Here is a 15,340-nt window from a genome sequence, read left to right as displayed (position 1 = left end):
CTTGAAAAATGTATTACGTAATCTGATGGATATGTTGATGGTATTAACCGGGTTGATGCCAAAGCAGACAATAAATATTCGAAAGATTATTAAATATTTGCATTTTGATATCATCTTTCTCGACGATGAAGCTGCCCTATTTGAAAGCAAACTTGCCCATAACCTGGAGAGGGTTTGCAAGTACTACAAACCGGAGAGTCCCACTGCTCATCTCCCCTCAGCAGTACAAGCAGCTTCCCAGAGTGAGTCTACTCCCAATGACTTTTAGAGTATCCAGCTCACATATCTATACTTGAAGGAAACAATCTTGCCTCTCGATACGTCCTGGCATATGCCTAACTCTGACCGCTCCGCAATAGCCGAGTATCTGCATGGCCCCCGTATTCCAGGAGCGCTGCGGTTCGATTTGGATGAAGTGGCAGAACTTACGGTCGAAAAAAACCCTTTGAGTCTGACTCATATGCTTCCCAGCGCGGAGAGATTCAAAGAAGGGCTTGGTAAGCTGATTCGTGCTCGAAAGTGAATATGGGCCTCAACGTTTGGTTCAGAGAAACTTGGGATTTCAAAAGACACCCATGTTGTCGTTTACGATACCATTGGGGTATTTTCCAGCCCACGAGCAGCATACACTTTCAAGGGTATGTATAGCGTTTCTTCAGTGCAGATGCAATCAAATGGGCTGAGCGGCGATAGCGTTTGGACATGACAAAGTGTCTGTCTTGGACGGTGGTCTACCTAGATGGGTAGCTGAAGGCAATGATGTCGAAATGGGTGAAGTTCACGAGGTTGAACCAAGCGAATATGGTAAGATTGAGGGACCGAGAAAGGAGTGGGTCCGCTGTACGTTCAGCTCCATTCGCTCTTGTCATTCACATGACTGATTTTCTGGCACCGCTGTAGCCTATGAACAAGTTGTTTCTAACAGCAAGAAGCCTCTCTCAGACCCTTCGTCCGAGATTGTTCTCGACCACCGTCCAACGGCCCGTTACTTTGGAAATGCTCCTGAACCTCGCCCTGGCCTCTCCTCAGGACACATCCCAAATTCACTTTCTCTTCCTTTTACCCAGCACCTCGTTCCAGCAGGCGAGAAAAAGCCTTACTCCTCATTCAAGCCAGTTGAGGAGTTGAAGCAAGTCTTGATAGATGGTATGGGTGGAAAGGATGTTTGGGATGGAGCGCAAGATGAGAGAAGGACAGTTGTGTACAGTTGCGGGAGTGGAATGACAGCAGCAATTGGATGGGTCGCAAACGAGCTGATTAGGGAAAGAGAGGGAAAGACTGTAAAATCCGCCTTATATGACGAAGTATATCATAGTTCAACACCTACTGAGATTCTTCTTGCTGACGAGTAATGATAGTCTTGGACAGGCTATGCCCTCAGAAAGGAGAGTAAAGTTTTCAAAGCTAGTTCTCCACCAAAGTAAGACAGTAAATGTGACTTGCGTAGAACCCGAAATTACGATGCGAATGAAGGCGCCTAAAAGCGGAGAATGAACTAAAAAATGTTAGATGTTAGAAACGATAGAGATGAGCTGGTTATGTTTACAATGTAAGATATCACAGTGACCCTTGTTGCAATCTTTATTCTGGTTGCCACTGCACATAAGACCGAGGCATCCTCAAGCATCTGCCTTCATTCATATGATATGAATGATGAGGTTTAGTGAAACAAGTAAGTGCATGGAGCAATGCCAGATTGACAGAAACAGTACAATCCTCAATTGTTTTGCTTTGTTTCGAAATAATGTATTTCATCAATTACGCATTTGAAATTACAACTGTGAGAACCCCTATAGCCACCAAGCTTTATCTCTAACACAATAATACCAAACTCGTTACCAAAAAAACAATATAGGAACATCGCCAAGCCTTGAAATAACTCTAGATACGATTTCGTTTGAGCTCACTACTGTTAAAATCCTCTCATATCCATGCTTCCCTGCTGCGCCGCCAGCATCTGTTGCATCTGTGCCATTTGAGCTTGTAATTGCTGTTGCTGTTGCTGCTGTTGATGTTGTGTCTGTCCCCCCTGTTGAGCTTGCGCCTGCTGAGCCTGCACTTGCTGTAATCGCTGCTTCACCTCTGCCATTCTCAATCCTTGCACCAAGTTTTGTAGCTTTTGATGCGAAATAGTGGCCGGGTCAAATGCAGGAATATTGAATCCGAGCTTTTTGGCATGATTCATGATTTGGTTGTATTGCTGTACAGTAATACCTGACCCTTTGGTTGCTTGTGCAGCGGACGCTTCTGTTGGGACAGTTGCTGGGGCAACTGCAGGCTGAGATGGAGGTTGTGAGAGAGGTTGTCCAGGTCCCGCCATGTTTTGCCGGCTTTGAGCTTGTTGCTGCATAAACAAATTATACTGTTGCTGCTGATTTTGGCTCAACTGTTGTGATGGGAAATTACCAGATAAGTTGTTCACCATGCCTTGTTGTAAAACAGGTGAAGGTCTAATTTGTGTATGTAGAGGTTGTTGCATCGCAGATTGAGTGGCCTGCGCAGGCTGAGCGGCAGCGAGTGTGGGCGTAATGCCAGTATGGGAAGAGGTACGCTGACTTTGGACTGAAGAAGCGGAACTACGAGGGTTAATGAGCTGTAGGGGAGGGAAGGGCACATTCTGCAATCATACAGTATGTAATGAGCACTATGTCTGTCAACCCAACAAGATAACGCACTACGCAAAGAATGCCCATCAATCTAAAACTTCTTCCTCCCGAGATAGGAGCAGCAAAGATCAAAAGCCCCTTGTCGGCGCCCATAGACGGGAAAGGAATAACTACCATATTGCTTTTGGCACCAAGGCTAGCACTTAATTGGGTGTATCGCGCAATATTTGCAGGCCCATTACTGTCCCTGTCCTGAGGAATGAAGGCTACCACAGGGCAGAACTTCTGTTTGGCGTACTCAGTGAGTGCAGGAAAGTTCAGTACAGCAAGACCATGGAACGAGAGTTCTAAAAGAGCGTCAAGTCATACGCAATGAGCTCATATGAAAAGTCACTCACCCTTAGGCCATTGACTGCTCAGTACAGTATCAGAATTTCCGCTGGCCACTTGCGCATCCACGTTGACCGCAACTATACACGTTAACTTAGTATCTTATATCAAGCAATCCACGGGTACAGATTTACCTGCCAATCCAGCACCCGAAGACTGAGGCCCCCATGTGAACGGTCCTGACCATACTGTAGAAGATCTTGAAAGCATTGCTGCTTGTCCTCCCTTAGATGGCGCCGGTACTTGAGCTTGTTGCGCCCGTTGTTGCTGCATTATGGCCATGGCGTTTTCTTCTGTTGTGTCAACTTTGCTTTGTCCCTGGTTCTGGACATTTTGCGCTCTGGCCCACTGTTGCGCCTCCAAAAGCTGCTGGATCTGCATCCATCTAGTTTCAGATGGGTTCTGTACATTTTGGACTTTGACAGCGGCGAGCATATTGGCAATCAGTTGAGAATCCAACTTGGCGAGGACCGCTGGGTTGAAAATGCTGCGTCCTTGACTTGCAGCCTGGGCCTGTGCGAATACTCGAGCAAGCCTTGGGTTAATCTTGTTGGCAGAATTGGCATCAGAAGCATTGAGAGGATTGGTAGCGGTTGTGGTGGTAGAAGCTATGGTCGAAGGCATATCAAATGGTAGAGGCGGGGTCAAAGTCACCCCTGCAGTTATCAGCTCCGTATCTAAACGAACCACAGAACCTACTTGGTCTGATGTTGTAACCAGAGAGAAGGAGGTCTACCCCTGGTGGTATGGGAAACCACGGTTGATTGGTATCAGTCTCCATTACCTAAGTCACTGTCAGCCGCTAGTCCCAACACGGTCACTTCAGCTCACATCTTGGCACAATGTCTTAATTCTGTTTGCTGGCACTTCATCATTCGGTGATCTGACAATGACACATGAACACTTTATATCCCGTTTTTTTATTTCTCCAACCAGGTCCTTCCAGCCTCTACCATCCCACCCAGAATCCCAGTTATCGTTGACCACCGCACTCACACCATTCAAAACCTCTGAGTCATACAAAGTATTGGCGGCGACCATCACAAGATACTTTTGCGGACCGTCCGTCGTCTTGTGATTTAGCCCAGAGATATAGTCCAACAAAGGCATGGCGCTTGAGGGTGTGAGTGAGATGAATGTCTTTGAAAGTACAAGTTGTCGATTTGACTGTGTTTGCTCAAGAAGCTGCTCATGGTTAGAATTGCCTATTCCCTGCAGACACAAACTCACCTCGAGCCCTTTGACGACACCATCCAACAAGTTGACTTGATCTATTCTTTTTCGCTTGCGATCCTTTATCCTTTCCCCAGACATATCTTTTTGACCAAACGCCGGCCATTTTGGGGGCAACTGCCTCTTGGAAAGAAACATTCGAGTTAGCTTTGGTAAAGAGGCAAGAAATATCGTCGGCGACAAGTACTCTGCTCTGTAAACCTTCCTTGCTGATCTATGCCGTTCCGAGTTGGTCACAAGCAGACTCAAACGTAATGACGCGTCTTTACCATGCTTCTCTATGAGTCGCTGCACCAACTTGTGAATCACACCCTCTGCCTCTACCAGCTTTGCGTATTGAAGTACTGGGAGAGCCGAGTCAAAGACAAAGGTGGCCGCATGCTGAATTGAGACTTCCTGCTGCATAGCGCTGTTGATGTTGTTGACTGACGCTCAATGGAATCAACCCAATTTTTCTACCTGCAAAGATACCGCATAAGTTGAATTTGGAAAAGAGAAAAAGAAAAAGCAAGTTGTGAAAAGAATTGAAACAAATCCGAGAAATCACTTTCCGGATTGCGCGCCAAAAAGAAATCAATAATAGCAACAATTGTTGTTTTTTACTTTTCATAGCGTTTATAAAGCGCCAACGTACGCTTCGAAATGGGTAAGTCGCATGCATGGCACGAATGTTGTACTGACTCAGAGATAGATCCGGCGATACAGAGAAGTGAGTAGAGACGAGTATGACGACTTTACTGACCGTCTTGTTACCAGACCTCAATGATAAGATGTGAGCCATGTATATACTTTCGTGACTGACGCTGACGCTGCCACAAGTTATGACAGACGCAAGGTTGCAGCACTTGAGTTGGAAAAGTAGGACAAAGTGTCGTGGACAGAGCTGATAGAGGCCAGGCAAGTGCTTGCATCCGACCCAGCCAAGATATCTGCTATTATAGATCAGTTATGTGGGATGCTCAGCTCAAACAATGGAGCACTTCATACTCGCAACGGAGGTCGGTCAAGGTATCCGCTGCCGTGGTTGGGGTGTTCATGTAGGGATAGGACTTATCGGACTTGCTGCCACTGCGATCGCCTTGGGACAAGACGTTGCTCCATATCTGGGGAGAATAATTCCCAATGTGCTAGCATGTTTTCAAGACCCAGAAAGCCGGTTAAGGTATCACGCCTGCGAGAGCTTTTACAACATGTATGTGTCCGTTGAGTGTCAATTGTTGACTACATTTCAGAGCCAAAGTGAGCAAAGGCGAGATTCTCGTACACTTTAACGAGATCTTTGATGCACTCTCCAAACTGTCTTCAGACTCTGAAATGTCTGTTAAGAATGGCGCAGAGCTCCTTGACCGCCTTATGAAGGATATAGTTGCAGAATCTGCCCCTCACTATGTGTCCATCTACCCTGATAACCGCAATCCCAACCTTCCACCACCAAGGCTGGATGAAAAAGAGAGATTTGTTGGTTCAGGTCTTCACACAAGGGAAGCTGATGAGAGTCTTGAAGCGTCAGAAGATCAAGGGTTTTATGAGGATAAGAGGGCGTTCTCGCTGGAAAGGTTTATTCCTCTTCTTTCGGAAAGGATATATGTCATTTCACCATTCACCAGGATGCACCTTGTCTCTTGGCTGATGGTTCTCAACTCTATCCCTGATTTGGAACTCGTTGCATGGCTTCCAGAGTTTTTAGATGGTCTCTTGTGAGTGAATCATTTTTGGTTGTTGTATCTTCATCTGAAACAGTCTAGGAAATATCTGGCAGACGGTAATGTCGATGTACGGTTGGCAGCCGAAAATGTTCTTGCCGAGTTTCTGCGCGAGATTAAATACATTGCACAAGTACAAGAGAAACAAGTGCAAGAAAAGCAAGCAGAGGCAGAGCAAGGTAAAGGACGCCCTAGACGGAGAGAACTGAGGAATGAGTCTGCTGTCAGCGATGAAGACGATGACGAAAGTGCTTCTGAATCCAGAGTCGACGATGATGAACATGAATGGGAAGGCGAGGGATCGGGGGCTTGGGTGCCAGGACAAGGAGTTTTCGTGGATCATGCGGCCATTGTGGAAATTTTGATCCATAATCTACAGTATGACGGTGTGTCTTTTCTATTATTATGAGTTGTAGTTTCTGCGTTGACAATCATACAAGACGAGCTGGTGCAATCCACAGCTATGGATTGGCTCCTGAACTTCCTAGAGTTTGCCCAGAGTACAGTCGTCGCCTTCACGCCTCAAATTGTTCCAGCCATCTTACCTAACCTTGCCTCTCCTCAGTAAGCTCGCTCTTAGCTTTTCACATCTTCCATATTAACTCTTGATATAGCCCTCAAATTAAGCTTGCAGCTTATGATACCAATTCAAGTCTCTACCATGTCATTCAATCAATAACCCTCCAATTCCAACGTCCTAATCGACCAATTACCATAATCCCAGCCAACTCTGCTCCGTCTACAGCAGGCTCCCTTTCATCAACCCTGGCTATAACGGCCATACCATTAGCGCCCATCAAAAAAGACTTTCCATCAGAGACGATAGAAACAGCAAAGTCACCGTCTGCTGCAGTGTATGATCCACTCGATGCATCAGGGGCAAAGCAAGAAAAGAACAGCTCGTCACAGCCCCCATCAAACTTGCAAGGTCATAAATCTCGTCAGTCTGTCTCTGTAGCTCTTCCACTGCCTTCTGAAGCCAACACCCCTACCGCGATGGATTCACTGCTACACTCAAATCCACCAACTGCCAAGGTTCTTCGAACGCGCCCTGAATCTCCCCCTATAAATTCCCCTCAACAAGTAAATACAACATATGCTCTCGCTACTGCAGGTCCTACGCAGCAATCTCCCTCAGCATTGGACCAACGGGGACTGGACAGTACAGATCCTGATCCATTTGACGTGAGGGAGACGGTGAATGTTTTAACAGAACAATTCTTGAGTGACCATGCCGAGACGAGAATAGCCGCTCTGGAATGGCTTTTAATGTTGCATCTCAAAGCTCCTGATAAAGTGAAACATTGACCTCCTCTTCTATGACCTACGCTGATACTGGTGATAGATTTTAGCAAGAGATAGTGGCACATTTCCGGCCCTCCTCAAAACACTCTCAGACCCGTCTGAAGACGTCGTTAAGCATGATCTCCAGCTTCTCGCCCAGATATCTGCCTCTTCCGATGATGCCTACTTTACATCCTTCATGGTCAAAGTTCTTGAACTGTTTAGCACAGACAGGAGATTGTTGGAGCAGAGAGGAAGCTTGATTATCAGACAGCTTTGTCTACATCTAAACGCCGAGAGGATATTCAGAACTATCGCGGAGATCTTGGAAAAAGACGATGTGGGTTAAGTTCTATAGACCCCGAGGCTTGCGCTGATTTAGTATATCTATAGGACCTTGAGTTTGCTGGTATGATGGTGGTCAAGCTGAACATGATTTTGATTACATCACCTGAACTTGGTGATTTCCGACGTAGACTCAAGAATCTCGAATCAAGGGTGGGAATGTATCTTTAATTTGATTCGACAAACAATACTGACTTCTGGGTGAAAGGATGGTCAAATGCTATTTTCTTCACTTTATCGTTCTTGGTGCCATAATGCCGTGGCAGCCTTTTCTTTATGCCTTCTGGCTCAAGCATATGAGCATGCGTCTAACTTATTACAAATTTTGTGAGATAACTGGGATCGTCTTTTAATACTCCAGTTTGACTTGATGATGTTACAGTGCGGACCTAGAGTTAACTGTTCCTTTACTCGTTCAAATTGACAAGCTGGTCATGTTGATTGAATCACCAGTATTCACCTGTGTGTCATTCATCTTTTCATATCGTTCTGCTTTCTGACTACATTTGCCATAGACCTTCGATTACAACTTCTCGAACCCGACAAATATCCGTGGCTTCCCAAGTGCCTCTACGGGCTACTCATGATTCTCCCACAAAGCACCGCATTCATCTCCCTTAGAGCTCGATTACAAGTTGTTCAGTCATCCGGCTATGTTCCAGCCACCAGTAAAACGTAAATGGCATGACAACAGGTTATATGTGTTGACAGTAGACAGGACTTCAACGACAACTTTTGGAGCAACAAGGTCAAAAATAGGAAAAGAAGAGATTAGATGGCAGGAATTACTTTCTCGTACGTCTTCTTGCGCTCTTTGGTTTAAGCTAATCAATAACTAAACGCTACATGAACTGTGCAGACTTTCGCAATGTTCAAAACCGCCATGAGAAAGCCTGCGGTCAGCTTCAATCTACCGACTTGAAGTCCACTACCGCTTCCATTCACTATCCCTCCCCTTCGCAAACATATCCATCCACTTCGGCCCCAAACACAGCCGCTCTCAGTGTCGCAGGGAAATCAGGCTTAGCGACAAAAAAGAAAACGATCGGAAATCCAAGTCAAAGGCAAGCTGGCACGGACGTAGGTACAGGACGACCATCCGGCGCGTCATCTTCGAATCCAAAAAGAGGTATAGCGAGTAACTCGGGATTTGTGGGCATAGGAGGTGCAGTGGCAAGTATGAACCCAAACTCGGGAATGAACATCAGGTCTGGCAGTCCAGGAAGGAAGAAAATTCTTGGAGGGCTGAGAAAGATTGGGAGTAAGGATTAGAAATGGAACGAAGATGGAAGCAGAGATATAATATATTTTGTACTATATATAGTGTCATTCCGTGCTGAATACAAATACTCTTGTCGCCATAATTCTTTCTTGATACTTTGGCAGTGGTAACATATGGGATTAACAGTTATGACGTAGCTTGGCAAGGCGAATTCAAGACCCTATGATAATGACTGAGAGGATAATCTTTTGTATCTATTCATATGATATGCAAGCGATTAAAACATCAAACTCTTCATTTCATGTATGCACAATACAGTAGCAGTAGTATTTGCTCCAGCTGATGTGCTTTGTGCTATAGACCAATTTCTAACCACTGCGTTCGCAGATAACAACCTTGATTTCTAACAAAACAGCTTACAACCAATAGGCAAGAGTAAATTCTGCCTTTACATTTCTTAATTCATTCAAAATACCATTATCCAACTAATTATAAATATTGTATTCAAAATCACATTGTATAATCGATTTTCTCGTTTTTGGATCAAGAATGACTTTGAATGAGATGCCTAAATTCACATACAATCCTCAAAAGATGGTTGGTAAACACATTCTTGTTTTTCTAATCCTCCTAGAACACTCTCCAATTTTCTAATCATCCAGATAAATATCTATTACATTTCTTTGTATTCAACTTTCATTCATTATTTTGTTTTTGTATGACGAATGTGGATAAATAGAACGTGCCTGAAAGACTGTCGAGATAAATGAATAAACAAGACTCAAATCACGTGACATTGATCCAACGCGTTCTTGTCATATAAACTGGCCCCAAACTCCCTTCTTCCCCGCCGACCCGCGAAATTTTCTCTTTTTTTTCTATTTCGCATCTATACACCTATAACTGCTTTTCGCGTTTCTTGCTCTCAGCATCAATTTTCGATAGTACAAAATGGCTCGTGAGTCTGTTTGGTACTTTGGAGCGACACTTTTGTGTCCTCGACACGTACTGCGAGTTAAATACGTCGGGCGCTGACGTGTGGTACTTGGGTCGATTTCTATAGCTAAAGGTTTGTCATTTCCTCTTGAGCGGGATGTCGGATGTGTTTTGATGGATGGATGCGACTTGGAGTGCTCTCTGGAATAGTTGAAGCTGACGGATGCGAATCTCGTTACTGTATTGCCATCGATTCTGTACGGTTCGTCTTTTCATCTGCAAAATAGCAAAGACCGGCGGCAAGAAGAGGTCTGGACAACCCTCTGCCTAGTAAGTCGTCTGATGCTTGCTGATAACGCCATCCGCTGTTGTGGATGGGCGCGTAGCATCTCTTTTTTGTTTTGAAAAGGGCTGTGCTAACCTCACCAAAGTAATGTCTTTATGAAGGTGCAGCTTGCCAAGCTGAAGAAGGAGCAGGAGCAGTCTGGCAAGACTATCGAACACAAGGTGAATATCCGTCAAGCGGAATCCTCTTGCGATCTGACGAATGTTCCCTAGGAAAACTTTAAAAAAGTTGCTGCCGCTTGGAAAGACGCGTAAGCTGATGTCTATGCACTAAGGAAGATGATGCTGATGACTATGCAGTCCTGAAAACCCCGTAAATATGAGTTTGGAACTGGGACGCTGGCTAATATTTCCCAGAAAAACAAAACGTAGATGCCTTGTAATACACCTCCTATCCGGTTTATCTGTAAACTGTTGGTCTATAGGGTGTAGGTTTTGGCATGTATAGTGCAAAGGGAAGATGTTGTATATGCCCCGTATGCATTTTCGTCGTATAACTGTTTTGCCGCAATATACTAATCTTGCACTTTTTCGAGTTGGCGGGTGTCCCGATCCTTACACCCTTTTGATAATATTTAGACTGAATCATTTTTTTATATCTCTTTTTCTTTCCATTCTTGTTTTTATTTATTTATCTATTTACATAAGGCATGTCCAACTATCCTCATTCGACCACCATCTCATCTTCTCTCTCTACTTCTCCGTACGGTGAGTATACTGCACGATATCACTACACCCGGCTGATTCCCGTATAGCCGTGCACTCAAACCTGGAGAGTCTTATCCACCGTTCAAAGAGTCATCAGCAGCTAGGTGGTCATTCGGATTCAGAGCGCTCCCAGAAGAGACGCCATAGTTTGTCCTCAGTGAAGTCTCACCTTCAGGCAGGTGAAGTGGCTGCCAATTACTCGCGTCATAGACTATCAGCCGTCCATGGACATCGGCCAACGGTTGATACCATCCAAGAGGTATCGCATGAAGATCCTCTTGTTTTTCAAGATGAAGACGACAACCAAAATGAGCATCATGAGCGTGCTGGGCTTTTGGCGCAAGACCAGGCAAAGAGAGGCTCGCGGCATAGGAGGAGGTCGTATGGCGCTACAAGCGCCTTTCTGGGGCCTTATGACCACTCTAAACAAACAAAGTCTTCCAAAACCTTTGATGGAGAAGGCAGTCAGCCAAAATCTACGGCTCATGTTCGCAACAAGAACGACCAACTCAGATCTGAACAAGATGACTCTTCTGAGGATGAATCGATTGCCACTCAACACGGTCGTCCACGCGGATCTCATTCCCTCTCTAGGGTTTCTTCCCATCATTCGGCCCAGTCACATCATTATCGCAAACCTAGTGCAGCTGTCCGAGCAGCAGGCGATTCCTCTGACGATGAAGGCGACGACCTCGTTCGAGGCATTCTGGCCAATGCAGATGTAGTCCTTAATGGTGGTAGAGCCGGTGATGCGGTCGCTATTGATTTTGATCCTGTTGAAGAACTTGACGCCGTGGATCTGGAACTGCCTCTAACTGACGACGGTACTGAAGCAAGGGATTGGCCCAAGGCTTTGAGGGCAAGTATCGTTTGTTCATTATTAATCAGTCTGACTTGGGATATAGGCTGAGTTTCCAATCATCTTACGTACAACTTTGCCGATATTCTTTACGCAAGTTGCAGAGTGGTCATTAGTGCTTGCTTCGGTCGTATCTATTGGTCATTTGGGAACCATCGACTTGGCGGCTTCTTCGTAAGACTTACTGTGCCTAGAGAATGGCGGCATCTGACCTTGTGCGCATAGTTTGGCATCTATGACGGCTGCCGTTTCGTGCTATTCAACATTACAGGGCCTTGGAACTTCCTGTCCGTTTCATTGGTTCCCCAGTTAGTTGTCAGCTAATTTGATGATAGTGGATACTCTGTTGCCAGCCGCCTGGACCTCGTCTGATCCGTCTCGAGTCGGTCTCTGGACTCAGCGAGCGTAGGTATTTCTAATTTGCTTATGAATCCTCGCTAACGTCATATGTAGATTTGTGGTGATGAGTTTTTCCATGATCCCAATGTTTTTATTTTGGTGGAACGTTACCCCAGTCCTTATCGTTCTTGGCCAAGGTATGTTTGTATGCTAGCCGTACTGAGGCTGATTCTCGGCAGACGTCGAGGTATCTTTTCGCGCAGGTCTTTATTTGAGGTGGCTGTCTCTTGGCATCCCAGGTTATGGCGGCAATGTCTTGGTGAGAAAGTAAGCGGAACTTTTTATTCTCTCGATTGGTACTAACATTAACAAATAAAAGGTATCTTCAGTCCCAAAATCTTATGCATGTTCCAACCTACACCTTGTTTTTTGTCGCTCCTATAAATCTGTTTATGAACTGGCTTTTCGTAGGTGTATACATCTGATTGTGTGGGCCAAACTCAACTTTTGCATCTAGGTATGGGGCCCTGATTCTTTCCGACTTGGTTTTGCAGGTGGTGCTCTTGCTACGGCAATAAGTTACAACTTGGTCGTAAGTTGAGTTTCGCAGAGGAAACCAAAATATTGAAATGTCTGGCAGTTCCTCATCTCTGGCACTTGGGCACTGCTTTACGGCCATGAAGAGGCTTACCATCCAATCAGCTTCAAACATGCTTTTTCTAAGCTCGGTACTATCACCTCGCTGGGTTTTGCTGGCACCATCATGGTGAGTCTTTTCGTGCTCGTGTAGGTACCCTATTGACTAGTATATCAGCTGTCGGCCGAGTGGTGGGCATGGGAAGTATGTGCACTTGCAGCTTCCCTTCTTGGGCCAACACACCTCGCTGCTCAATCAGTGCTCCTCTCTACAGCATCATCATTTTTTCAGGTGCCTGCGAGTCTCGGTATTGCTTCCGCCGTCCGCGTCGGTAATCTTCTAGGGGCTGGTCGAGGTTGGGAAGCCAAGTGGGCAAGTAGGGCTTGTTTAACTCTAAGTGTCACTCTTGCAATTATCAACAGTCTCATCTGCATCGTCTTTCGAAAGAACTGGGCTTATCTGTTCAACAGCGATCCAGAAGTCGTCAAACTGGTCGCGTCCGTCATGCCCTTTATTGGTTTTTTTCAAATCACAGACGGTCTCACCACTGTTGCCGGAGCGATTCTGCGTTCTCTTGGCCTTTACAAGACTGGTGCTCTGATCAACCTTACCTCGTATTATATGATCGGTCTTCCTTTTGGATTCTGGCTGTGTTTTTCGCCCTCTATCAAGCTCGGATTATCCGGTTTGTGGATTGGGTTGAGTACAGCACTGGTATATGCCTGTCTATCATCTACTTACCTTGTGTGGAGGGCCGATTGGACTCGAGCCGTGCAAAGGGTCCGAGAGAGGCTAGGATTGGATGCACATGGGCTTATAGGAGCCGATGGCAAATGGGATGAACGGGAGCCAGGGGAGCCAAACGAGAGAGAGAGGCTGTTGGAGTAGAGAGTTTTGTGTGGTGAGTTTTGTGGACAGCAGTCTCATGTCATTTCAGCAGTAGCCGGCATCACAAACATTTTGCTCAATGCATGATTTTTGTCTAGCCTATTGCACAAGGACAATAGATGTGCTTATCGCATAGCAGGTGGTGTAAGAGAGATCCTCAAAGGATGACTAACGCACTCTGCAGAGTTGACACTGTGACAACTTTTAGGATGATAACTTTTTACGAGCGTCACTTTTGATGCTGCATATCTATCAGCCTCGAATGGACAAGACGTAGTCTGCCAGGATGGGCAGCTGCACATCTATGACCGTGTCCGCACTTGACTTTTATCCCAAGTGACTTTGACTGATCCGTAGTAGCACTTACCATGAAGACTCTGACCTGCATCCACTCCCATCGTCCTTCTCATCCCATTCGCCGCATTTCGACATAGCAAATACTGCAGACAGCTCTGCCGCGAACAGAAAACTATGCAAACCTCGCCGACAAGCCAAAAAGACCAAGACAAAAATACGACGCTCACAGATTTGGGGACCCATGGATACCGATATGGGAGCCGCTGGAGGAGTTAATGTGACCAACCTGATAGGATGGAGATATCTCGGGTACAGTGAGTCTTTTCCTGATCGGGTTGAAGCAAAAAATGATTGTCAGATCCACGATACATGCTATCCAAGAGAACGTCTAGCAGCCCATGCTGAACCAAGGTTATAGAGAATCTAGTATTGCTACTGTCTGTTTGCTACTAATGAATATGCATTATCCCAATTTTACTAATTACAATACTAAATGGCATTACATAATAGTTTTGATATTTTGTAATGCTACATTTTGATCCCGTCCCCTCACAAACACCAACTAGTCTGAAACGACCCACAGCGTTTCACAAATCCGGATACTCCCGTCACACGTCCGCACAGACATTCGTGTCGGTTGACTGGACCGATGGGCTTGACGCGCGTGAGAAGAAGATTTGGGCCAGACTTTTGTTCGCCCGGCGATTCCCCCGAGATAACTCCGCGGCAAAGTGGCATACACAAACAAGACGTAGAAAGAGTAATGTTTTAGAATATGGCTACAAGCTACCTCCTATACAGAAAGACTTGTGTAGTGGCAGCAACGACGGCCTGCACCGCATTCCTTGAGAACCAAAACAAGATGTAGAGATGCATATTCACAGACGACTCTGACTCTTTTTCTCTTTTTCTTTTCTCTTTCACTCTTTCGCCAGTCGACAAGTACAACCCACCACGCTTATCCGGTCGTCCGGTCACGCAACTCGTTCGTTTCACAAGTGCTTTTCAACAAGCTATTTATCGTACCGCGCAGGAGACGCGCGTAGAATTGACCTTTTTCAAATCTCGTTGTACTGGTGAGTATGGGCTCGTTTTGACTGGAGATGTTTCTGGTTCATATCATTCCCTTGGTTGGAAACAATCGGGTATGGTTAGATCTTGATAGGCGGACAGAGTATCAGGATAGTTGAGCTCGAAAAGACGCTCTGCCGTTGGCTGTAGAGGTGACAGGTGGAGTCTGAGGCTGGCAGACGTACGCTGTTTATCCTTTGCTTCCTTCTCGGGACTGAATGACTGAGTCGTTACACTGCGCTCTACATACTCGTGCCAGTAACCAAGTCTCGACTCCAGCAGGGTTGCTTCCCTATTTTGATGTCATCCAGAGCTGAGGGACATGAAGGCGGCGATCGCCGCCTTCCTAAACATCTCCCAATGTTGAATGCAAATTGCATTCAATTGGCGTACACTCCACGCCGCTTGCTATTTGGCTCTGTATTATGTTTCTCCAGACCAGGTACGGTCGAAACTGGAGCCACCCTCGCCCAGTCT

General features: G+C 45.7%; 6 protein-coding genes across 6 annotated transcripts; 5 read left to right on the top strand and 1 right to left on the bottom strand.

Annotated features, from left to right (window-relative positions):
• Window positions 1-125: 125 nt before the first annotated feature.
• Window positions 126-1,424, top strand: L203_100276 (uncharacterized protein; the record flags this gene model as incomplete). The annotated part of the gene is made up of 6 exons (XM_066209738.1): window positions 126-242; window positions 299-497; window positions 549-638; window positions 694-840; window positions 901-1,304; window positions 1,359-1,424. The coding sequence occupies 6 exons, from the start codon at window positions 126-128 to the stop codon at window positions 1,422-1,424; spliced, it is 1,023 nt and encodes a 340-aa protein (XP_066065835.1).
• Window positions 1,425-1,912: 488 nt separating this feature from the next.
• On the bottom strand, window positions 1,913-4,634 carry L203_100275 (uncharacterized protein; the record flags this gene model as incomplete). Its single annotated transcript, XM_066209737.1, has 7 exons — window positions 1,913-2,617; window positions 2,676-2,953; window positions 3,005-3,076; window positions 3,131-3,652; window positions 3,696-3,780; window positions 3,828-4,181; window positions 4,227-4,634. The coding sequence occupies 7 exons, from the start codon at window positions 4,632-4,634 to the stop codon at window positions 1,913-1,915; spliced, it is 2,424 nt and encodes an 807-aa protein (XP_066065834.1).
• Window positions 4,635-4,871: 237 nt separating this feature from the next.
• On the top strand, window positions 4,872-8,833 carry L203_100274 (uncharacterized protein; the record flags this gene model as incomplete). Its single annotated transcript, XM_066209736.1, has 17 exons — window positions 4,872-4,875; window positions 4,921-4,938; window positions 4,986-5,001; window positions 5,049-5,078; window positions 5,127-5,227; window positions 5,277-5,391; window positions 5,462-5,926; window positions 5,975-6,318; window positions 6,373-6,496; window positions 6,547-7,228; window positions 7,278-7,556; window positions 7,610-7,714; window positions 7,770-7,888; window positions 7,944-8,023; window positions 8,077-8,236; window positions 8,280-8,356; window positions 8,421-8,833. 17 exons carry the CDS (start codon window positions 4,872-4,874, stop codon window positions 8,831-8,833), a joined length of 3,132 nt encoding a protein of 1,043 aa, XP_066065833.1.
• A 1,109-nt stretch (window positions 8,834-9,942) lies between these two features.
• On the top strand, window positions 9,943-10,436 carry L203_100273 (uncharacterized protein; the record flags this gene model as incomplete). Its single annotated transcript, XM_066209735.1, has 5 exons — window positions 9,943-10,049; window positions 10,151-10,226; window positions 10,278-10,315; window positions 10,365-10,377; window positions 10,422-10,436. The coding sequence occupies 5 exons, from the start codon at window positions 9,943-9,945 to the stop codon at window positions 10,434-10,436; spliced, it is 249 nt and encodes an 82-aa protein (XP_066065832.1).
• Window positions 10,437-10,714: 278 nt separating this feature from the next.
• On the top strand, window positions 10,715-13,495 carry L203_100272 (uncharacterized protein; the record flags this gene model as incomplete). Its single annotated transcript, XM_066209734.1, has 11 exons — window positions 10,715-10,772; window positions 10,820-11,631; window positions 11,678-11,805; window positions 11,857-11,918; window positions 11,967-12,036; window positions 12,085-12,167; window positions 12,210-12,297; window positions 12,350-12,437; window positions 12,488-12,562; window positions 12,611-12,736; window positions 12,785-13,495. The coding sequence occupies 11 exons, from the start codon at window positions 10,715-10,717 to the stop codon at window positions 13,493-13,495; spliced, it is 2,301 nt and encodes a 766-aa protein (XP_066065831.1).
• A 286-nt stretch (window positions 13,496-13,781) lies between these two features.
• Window positions 13,782-14,197, top strand: L203_100271 (uncharacterized protein; the record flags this gene model as incomplete). The annotated part of the gene is made up of 3 exons (XM_066209733.1): window positions 13,782-13,807; window positions 13,856-14,106; window positions 14,151-14,197. 3 exons carry the CDS (start codon window positions 13,782-13,784, stop codon window positions 14,195-14,197), a joined length of 324 nt encoding a protein of 107 aa, XP_066065830.1.
• Window positions 14,198-15,340: the final 1,143 nt, after the last annotated feature.

The sequence above is a fragment of the Cryptococcus depauperatus genome, chromosome 1, assembly GCF_001720195.1.
Source record: "Cryptococcus depauperatus CBS 7841 chromosome 1, complete sequence".
NCBI lineage: Eukaryota > Fungi > Basidiomycota > Tremellomycetes > Tremellales > Cryptococcaceae > Cryptococcus > Cryptococcus depauperatus.
Note: the sequence above shows the minus strand (reverse complement) of the source record. Positions and strands in the feature narration are given on the sequence as shown.